Raw genomic sequence first — 10,101 nt, forward strand, 5'->3', positions numbered from 1 at the left:
TGAGCAACTTACTTGAAGGAGTTGCAACTGATGCAGGAGATGGACATAGCTTGGATGACAAGGTTAGTGTATGCAGTGAAGATCAAAATTCAGATGAAGAGCTAAAGTAGATAACTTTAGAAGTTAAGGTTCAAGTAATTCGTTTAATAAGGAAGAACTTGAGACCTGTGTTGTAATAGATTCTTCTGCTCAAGATGAGTGTGTCAATGGAGATAATAGAAGATTGGAAGCTAAAACTAATGAATCAGAGTTGACATTTAAAGTATCTATTTGTATTGGACTTCAATGATTAGATGATTAGCAATTAGGTTCTATTAATTGTGTGCTTCCAAAGAGGCATTCTTTTATAGTCACAAACATAAATGAACAGTGTTTGGTCAAACATATAAAAAGGCTTTTCCTCAAAATGAGAGAGAAAGAGTAGATTATGTTGAAATTGTAACCATAAAACACCATTGTTGATTAAGATGAGAAATTACTCGAACCTTTTATTGATTACAGAGAGAGGTCAAGACAATCTATCAAGTTAACTTTTTACAGATGGGTATGGAAGAGTAATTTATATTTGATCTAATAAGCTAATCTCAGACTTATATATAGTTCTCCACCCTACATTTTAAAAAAAATTACAAATATTTTTGGAAGTGTATGTTTAGACTTTAGATAGTATATTTTACCTGGAAATGCACTTTCACTTCGTATAGTACTAAATTTACATTTTTGAATGTCTACATCTGAAATTATGCTGAGAGTGCGGCAGTGGGGAAATTTGTGATAACAAATAACAGTAAAGCGTGTAATTACAAATTTTGACCATTGAATCACAACTAACATATTGGACCAAACAAAGTTTTGTTTAACATATGTCGAATTTGTTTGGATATCTCTATTGAACAGAGAACTATACTCGCAGTAATAACTCATAAACAAACTTTGTCATTGATGTATGGGTGAATTGAAAATTGAAATACTGAAGAAAAAACGTTTCAAATTTGAGCTAATAATAACGGGAAGGTTGTAAAAGGTTTTGGGTAACATTCATTCAACCGGTTAGATTGGTATAATACAAAATTAAAAAAGTGTACCAATTCTAATGGTTACAACATATGATGTATAAATGTATTGACACAATTTAAAGATAGATACGCCATGAATATTTCTATATAATTCACTTGTAAAAGGAAGCAAAAGCAAAAAACTACAGCATGACTTGTAAAAGATAATTTGGCAAAGCTTGGCCAAATATTTTGAGGGGAAAATTAGGTCCTTCCTCAGATCTCAACTTTCCAAAACTACCATAAATTATTTAATTTCATTCATATTGCTGGAACATACCACAAATACTATACACAACAACAATTTATGGCTACGGTTGATCTTGGAGCTGTCGAAACGGGACTACCCGATCCGTTTAGGACCGACCCTAACGGACTTCGAGCTTTATTGGACGGGGCAAAAAGTCCGGCTAAAATACGGGTTTGAAAAATACTACCCGAGCTCACACGGGCCGCAGGCTAAACGGGTCGGCCCGCATTAAAAATTACTTTTTTGTAAATAAAAAAGTACTATAAAATATTCCTATAAAATTTCTTATAAATGATATTTTTAATATGTTTAAATAATGTCTAAAACAAAAAAATTGTAAACATTGTCGTACAAACGTCGCAAACTAAAACGGCGAGGAAAGCAATTTTCAATAAATTACGTATGTTATGGTTATAGATATTTACATATTCGATCTTTAAAATTATAAGCAACGAAACGAGTAAATATAATTTTATATTACTTTTATATTTGTGTGTTAATTCATTGAATTTTCACATTTTATTACTTTAATAATCAACTAAGTAAAAAAGTATATAAAAAGTATATATAATATATAAGATTTTTTTTTGTTATGTAGGCTAACGGGCTATCCACGGCCCACGCGGGTTAGCCCAAACGGATACCGTTTAGAGTCAGGCTAAAAAGCCTATAAAAATTCAAGCTCAAACCCTACAATTAATCGGGCTTAACGGGCCGGCTTATACAAACTAGCCCGTTTTAACGGTTTTACTTGATCTAATTGGTAATAGTTAAGTTCGTATCTCACAAGAACGTAAATTTAAATTTTGATTTTGATGTGAATATTTTATTGGAGTTATTCGAGTCTCCTTTTCCTAATATTTATGAGCCTTGAAAATCCAACTCATCAAAACTTTAATTTATCAAAAATTTATGTATGGTTAAAGTAAAATAAAATTCAAGTCCCAAGCTTGTTTCCAATAAATTTATTTAAAGTAACACCAAACCAATTAGATAATGATCAAAATATTACTTAATAGAGTATAGCCCCGTAAAAAAAAGTTAATATAGAACTAAGTATGTTTAGCTTCTCTTTAATTCTATGAAATAACAAAATGCTACACTCACCCACAATTGGATAGAAGGAGTATTATTTGGACTCGGTGCAAATTCATCATAGCCCACAAATGTTTCATTATCAACTGCTATTTTATTTTACATGTATGATATGATTTGGCACTTGAACTCTGTTTTGTTGATAAAAAGAGTTGAAGGAAAGTAAGGTAGAGGGGAACAAAAAGTAGAGAAAATTAGATAATTTTGTAATTGTTTGGTTGGATAAAAAGTGAATAGGAACCTAAAAAGAGCAATTTTACATTGAAAAATATAGGCTTAATTGGACTCTTGATCCTCTAACTAATTTGTTGTTTTTATTTTGGTCTCATAAGTTCTAAAATCAACATTTTGGTCCCTTTGTTTTTGCTCTGTCAGTCAATATGGTCCTTTCCGTCAAATGGTTCTCTTTCCCGTTAGTGACTGCCTAATTTTTTTTTTAAAATTTATACCGTTCGATCTATTTTTAAAAAAGAGGATCGTTGATCACAAATGTCCATTTTATCTTATAGCGAGCCAACATCAACTAATTTTTCTTTCCTTTCTTCATCTTCCTCCTTCATCATCTTCATCATCCTTATACAACTTCATCATATCTTTATCAATTATACCAAGGAAAAAAAAATCCAGAAACATTCCTTTTTTTCTTTTGTTTTCTTTCCAGATTCATTTGTTCTAACCACGAACGCACTTGTTTGGAACACTAATCTAACCTTCATCACGAGACAAGGATATGAGCTTCTTGGTTTACAAGGGAAAGAGGAAACACTCAAATCAGTCACGCAGAAGAGCCAAACAAAGGAAAATCTTTCTCATAACATTCAAACTATCTTCTTCTTCTCTTCTCTCCAATCCCCACATCATTTGACCCCCCCTTTTTTTTTTCAAACATCCATAAAATCCAGTTATTTAAAAGATTCATCTCATCTTATTCAAGAAATTGCATACACCAACATCTCAATCGCAAATCCTTTTCCTGTTCTTCTTATTCTTCTCTCGTTTTCATGTGTCACAATCTCTTTCTTTCTCGTTTTCCATCTGATCGCAAGATCGAAAGTCAAATGGGTTTCGTGTATTGAAACCCCAAAATCACAAGGTTCTTGAAGAACAATGATGGTGTAAAACGGATCGATGATGATGGTGGTGTAAAACGAACAAGCAAACTGAAAAAATGAGATGAATGGTGAAGGATGCATTTGGGGGATTTAGGGTTTACAGATCCCAATTTTTGTTTTTTGGATGAACAGTCTGATGTTGTTTTTTTATACGTAAATCTATTTTTAGTACGTGTTGGATTTTTTGGGTTTTTTTTTGTTGGTAATTGATGAAGACATGATGAAGTTGTATGAGGATGATGAAGAAGAGGAAGGAGGAAGATGAAGAAAGTGAAGAAAAATTGGTTGTTGTTGGTTCATTTTAAGATATAATAGATCTAACAATCCTTTTTTTTTTTTTTTTTAAATAGATCGAAAGGTATAAATTTTAAAAAATTAATAGATCTATGGTGGATCAATTTAAGGTTGATCCATCATATATATTTGGGGTTAAAGTTAACCGTCAGGACCTTTTTGACTAACGGAGCAAAATCAAAGGGACCAAAACGTTGATTTTAGAATTTATGGGACCAAAATGAAAACAACAAATTAATTAGGGGACCAAAAATCCAATTAAGCCAAAAATATAACAGTTTAACTTTTAAAAAGTTGAATGCACGACTTTTGATATGTATATTTCTATAATGAGTTCCTTAACATGTGCCCTTGAGGACACAAGATAACATTTGAAAAAAAAATAAAAATCTTAAATCTTTCTTTGATTTAGTAGAAAGTGAGAAAAGCTTATATTTCTAAAGTAACCTTAACAAGTTTATTCAGAAACAAGTCAAGTAGACAAGAATATAAAATATTAATGTCATTTTACTCAAATCAACCTATCCACATTGTTTGGTTCTCAATTTGAAAGAAGGGTTTTTATGTGGGACCCAAAGGAATTTCCTCTCCATCTTCCTTAAACCACTGTACATTCACGTGGCTACTTTGACAATTGAAACCATTTCGGTTGGCTTCATGTTAATTCTTCCACATCTTCTGGCAAAGAAACACTAGTTGAATGAATGAATAACCTAACCCACTGAGCTCAATAGTGAACCACTAGATTCATCATTTGGTATCACTATCAAACTGAAACACTCACAAGGAAAAATGTGGACTTTTATTGTCTAAATAGAGTCATAAGAATCCAATACAAGGGGTCCTTCTGTCACGATGAGCCACTATTTTGTTTTTTCATCAAATAATAGTCCACTTTTTAGTTTGTTTTGTCATGAATACTATCACTATTCTAATGTTAATCTTTCTCGTGAACACACACCGACTGTACTCACATGTCGACAACTATTACCAAACGACAGTATTAAAATTAAAATAATGTAAAAAATTATTCCATTAACATCCTTAACACCACTATAAATAAACTCTTAGAGGCAACACATCAAAACATATAGTAAACTAGAACCAGTTAGCTAAGCATTTGGTTAATTAATTAGGAGTATGGCACATTCTCAGGGCAAAGCTTTGGCGCAGTGGATGATAGGAGCACTGCTCTTTGCCATGTTGGCCGGCAGTCTAGCTGTTCAAATATGTAACATAGACCCAAATGATCTAAAACAATCGTGTAGTAAATTCGTTACCGGTAGAAACCCGCCAAGGGCAGATGAGGCTTGCTGTGGTGTTTTGCGCCGTGCCAATCTTCCTTGCCTCTGCGGTTACAAGTCTGCCCTAACTTATTATGGAATCAATGCCAAAAAAGCTTTGGCCTTGCCCGGTCAATGTGGTCTGCAAACACCTTCCAACTGTTAAGGTATCATCTTAACTCATAATAGACCTTGAGCTTGAATGTATAAACTACCTGTGTTTATATTTGACAAGATAAACCATTCATGATTAATCTTTGGTTTTTGCAGTGAGGTGTAGGTCTCCTCCATTAAAAGCAATTCTTCTTCATGTGTATTGCTAACACTAGAGAAGCTTTAAGCAGCATTTGAAGCCTTTCCAAATAAAAAAAGTAGTTTATTTTTATCAGTGTGTTTTGTCCATATGTTTGCAAGCAAATATGTGGTGTATCAGTGTCTGATGTTGTAGTATTTGATGTACAAGAATACATGTCTCAAAAATATCAAGAAGACATCGATCATCCTTCCCATTGCAACCTGTAGTTGGTTTAATAAAAAATGTTTTTCCTTACTTCCTTGATTCTTAATTCAATGTTGTAGATTGTATGAAATGCGTGCCCCAAGAAGCAACAACTAGCTATGATAACAAATGATAATCCACAATAAGAAATTTTGCGGTTCCACTTGCTCATGAAGCAAACCCAATAATAATACCAGTGACAGTGAGCACGCACAGTATGAACCTGCAAAATTCTCATAATATGCATAAACTCAATCTACAGCTGTAGCTAGGCATAAAGAATCTTGACGAAGATAATATCCTCATCCCTCCAGCTTTTTTCAAGTTCAAAATCCCAAGTGATTTTTAAAGCCATCTGGTCACTAACTCAATTATATATGCATCCAACACAGGGGCATCTAATGCCCATGGAAGCTATGATGCAAACAGGTTTACATGCTTGTAGCGTGTCAGCTTCCTTAGCCCAGATGTTCAATATAATGAGCTAATTACTGGCTTACGAAAGACCAAACTTACTAAGTCAAGCTTATTGACACTCGGGAAACTTCCAGGAGTTTCCTATGTCCCTTCCAAAGATAAGGTTTGACCGTTAGGAAGTTTTAGCTCAGACCATACTCCAACCAGCTTTTTTCCCCATCGAACACCTATCTTTCATCGTCCTTCTCACATTTTCTGCTTCATCCCATCTCCCAATAGAGCTATACATATTGGCTACCATTATATAGTATCCATCATTTTCCGGTTCAGAGTCAATAGCATTCTTGCCAATTCTTATTCCCATTTCAATTTGATTGTGAGTTTTACAAGCACTTAACAGTGCTCCCCACACGCCACCATCAGGAGGAATGGGCATGGATAAGACCAATTCTTCTGCTTCTTCTAGATTACACGACCTTCCCAAAAGATCTACCATACAAGTGTAGTGCTTTAAATTGGGTTTCACAGAATAACTCTGCATTTTAGCGAACACATTTTTTCCTTCTTCAACAAGTCCTGCATGGGCACACGCTGAGAGAAGAGAAAGGAAAGTAATTTCATTTGGCTTAACATTTGATTCTTCCATAAGATTGAATATCTCTATCGCAGATTCTGCATATCCGTTCATTCCATAGCCCGAGATCATTGCATTCCAGCAAATTACATCCTTCTCCATCATTGAATCAAATACCTCTCTTGATTTTTCTAGTTGCCCACACTTGGCATACATATCAACCAAAGCTGTTCCAAGAGGTAAATTAAGCTTGAAACCTTTTTCGTTTATGTAGCGGTGAAGTCTTTCTCCTTTCTCTAGAAATGCAAGGTGAGAACAAGCTGAAAGCACGACCACCAATGTGGCTGTGTTGGGATTCTGGTCTTCCATAATCATTATATCAAATAAACTTATAGCCTCTTCGTAATGCTTGACATGAATATGTGCTGAAATCAGAGCGTTCCACAAGATAACATCCCTCTCCGACCTATTAAATATTCTCCAAGAAACATTCATCTTATCACATTTTCCATACATCTCTATGAGTGAATTAGTTACTGATATAGTCTCATCCACAAAACCTTTTATCACATTGCAATGAATTGACCTTCCCAAGTTGATTTCTCCTAACTGGCCACACGAAGCAATTGCGGAAACTATGCCGACTGATTCAGAACGAATACCTAAATACTGCATCTCCCTGAAGAGCTGAATACATTTAACGTTCTTGCCTATTCTACCATATCCAACAATCATAAAGTTCCAGTACTCTATGCTCCCTTGAGACCTTTGGAAAAGCCTCTCAGCAAAACTTAACATTCCAAATTTGCAGTACATAGACAACAATGAATTATCAACCATCTCATCAGGCGCATAATGTCTCCTAATGATTAATCCATGAAAGGCTTTCCCTCCATATACATCCACTGAATTACCAAAACCTGATAGAATACAACCAATAACCATTCCATCCGGGCACACTTGATTTTCCAACATTTCCCAAAAGAATCTCACACAATCACTCATCATCCCAAACCTAGCATAAACACGAATCATCGATGTCCAAGACAAAAGATCTTTGTTGATCACTTCAGAAAAGGATTGATAAGCTTCTCGGGGCACCCCACATTTACAATACATAGACAAAACGGAAGATTGTATATCAAGCAAACATCCAATCCCATTTTTCACAACCAAACCATGCAAACACCTTCCACTAACCAAATCACCCAAATTCCCACAAGCAAGAAACCCACCTTCCAATGTTCTTGCATTAGGCTTCTGACTGTCATCACCAACCCGATACATCTCACTAATACACTCCAAACCCATCTCACTCTCCCCATTCTGGACATACCCAATAACAAGTGCAGTCCAAGCAACAACATCTCTAACAGGAATTTCATCAAACACCTTAACTGCATCATTCATTTCATCACATCTAGAATACAACGACACAAAAGACGACCCAACAGCTGAATTTTCAGGAAAAAACCCAACTTTACACGCCAATGCATGAAGGTTCATCCCAGAACGAATCATCATAAAATGGGCATAAGAAGAAGCAACCATAGGAAAAGTGAAATGGTTCGGCAAAACATTTTCAGAGCGCATGAGGGAGTAAAAAGAGAGAAACTGAGGATAAAGGGAACGAGAGAAGAGGGTTTTGAGGAAAGAGTTCCATAGGAAAGTGTCTTTGAAAGGAAGGGAATGGAAGAGTGTGGAAGATGAAGTTGGGTGGTTGAGAGTGTCGTAGAGAGAGATGAGTTTGGCGGCAATGAAGGGATTGGTGGAGTTGCCGGTGGTGACTGTGACGGCGTGGAATGGGAGGAGAGATTGAAGGGTTGTGATGCGCTTTGAGAGAGAGATGAGTTCGCCATGGTCGAGTTTCAGCATAGATATTCGCATCATCATTCTCTATGTTCTAACATGTTGCATTTTGTTTTTTTGAATTACTCCATATATATATATATATATATATATATATATATATATATATATATATAAGGATTAAGGAGCATCCTTTTTTAATTAAATCGGGTCTCATCGGATGGCAAAGTTTCCCCTAAAAAATTTAACAATGATTTAATATTGTTAAAGTATTGCTAATGATTTGTATCTTTATGATAATTCGATTGACCATCTTTAGTGGAGTCTTCCCTCTCTATCATATTTTATCAAATATAAAGTATTTTTTTATCAAGTTTTATGAATAACTTTGTACAATTAAAAATCATAATATAAATAATCGAATAAAAATAATTTATAGTTGAAAGTTATAGCATAAATAGTTTTTTTTTTAATAAAACCATATTTTATGAAGAATCAGAAAAATTAAATGAGGAGGGTCTTCATCAAGAATAACAGAGTTTAGGCCATTATTTTTTTTATTTTATGAGCTTCTCGTGTGCCCTATTTGAATTCTAAAATCCAACATATTTCATCGTGTTTTTGAAAGTTTTATGGGATTTTTATGCGGTTCAAATTCTAAAATCCGAATTGCATAGGGCGCGTGAGAAATTTATAGGGTTAAAAAAGAAATAATCTAGAGTTTAAGAAGATAGTCCATTAGCAAATCTGATGAGGCACTAAATGGGCTTATTTTGTTAGCTTATGGACCACTTTCTTTAACTTCCTATTAGAAAAGTTTACTTCATACCTTCATATTTATACTCCTACACCTCAAACACAGCACCTGATATTCTCAAGGTACTCTTAATTATATATTGTATTTGAATGCACTAATTGGGAAGTTTAAAGAAATTATAATTCCAAGAAATTCCAATTATTCAATTGAATTGCCGTCATTTTTAATTTTTTTGTTTGGATGGAGTAATAAATAATTTTATTAAGTATTAAAAAATTTGGATCAACCTTGAAATTTGAAAAAAAAAATTAGGGGTCAATTTACGCATTTTTGAAATTTTGAGAGGCCAATTTGTAATTTTAAAAACATTGAGAGTTCAATTTACAATTAAATAATTAGAGGTGGTTTGTAATTTTAAAATCTATTGGGTCGATTTGAAAATTTTGTAAAAATTGGGGCTCAAAATTGAAAATTTGAACAAATATATAAGCAAGAAGAAATTTGAAAATTTTAAATTTTAGGTATAATTTGAAATTTTCTAAATTTAACTTCGACAAAATAGTTATTACAATTTTAATCATTTTAAAAATTCTCCAAATTATCATCGAAATAATGAAATTTAGCTAAAAGGATTGAACACATTTTTTTTCATAAAAATAAATAAATAAATAAACATCTTCACTTTTTTTTTTGTCTTTACTGATGAGGAGGAGGAAGTATGAAGAATCGGGATGAACCAAAATAGCCACATAAAATGTCAAAACTAAAATATTGAACTGTAACGACCACAATATTGATTGGAACCTGAAAAACATAAAGAATGGGGCAAAGGATTTGATTTTTATTGTTGTTGGTGTTAACTTCTAGTTCTTAGAGGAAAGAGGTCATAATAATCTAAATTTAGTCAGGAAGTAGGTAAAGTCTTATTAAGAATTGTTTCACCCATGAATCAAACT

General features: G+C 33.6%; 1 protein-coding gene across 1 annotated transcript; it reads right to left on the reverse strand.

Annotated features, from left to right (window-relative positions):
• Positions 1-5,119: 5,119 nt before the first annotated feature.
• LOC11437091 (pentatricopeptide repeat-containing protein At4g39952, mitochondrial) lies at positions 5,120-8,487 on the reverse strand. Its single transcript, XM_003617627.4, has one exon. It carries the CDS (start codon positions 8,470-8,472, stop codon positions 6,193-6,195), a length of 2,280 nt encoding a protein of 759 aa, XP_003617675.2. The 5' UTR covers positions 8,473-8,487; the 3' UTR covers positions 5,120-6,192.
• Positions 8,488-10,101: the final 1,614 nt, after the last annotated feature.

The sequence above is a fragment of the Medicago truncatula genome, chromosome 5 (assembly GCF_003473485.1).
Source record: "Medicago truncatula cultivar Jemalong A17 chromosome 5, MtrunA17r5.0-ANR, whole genome shotgun sequence".
Lineage (NCBI taxonomy): Eukaryota > Viridiplantae > Streptophyta > Magnoliopsida > Fabales > Fabaceae > Medicago > Medicago truncatula.

Bases quoted from the DNA above. Each gene is read 5' to 3' on its own strand.
- LOC11437091 (XM_003617627.4), bottom strand. From the start codon at position 8,472: ATGATGATGCGAATATCTATGCTGAAACTCGACCATGGCGAACTCATC.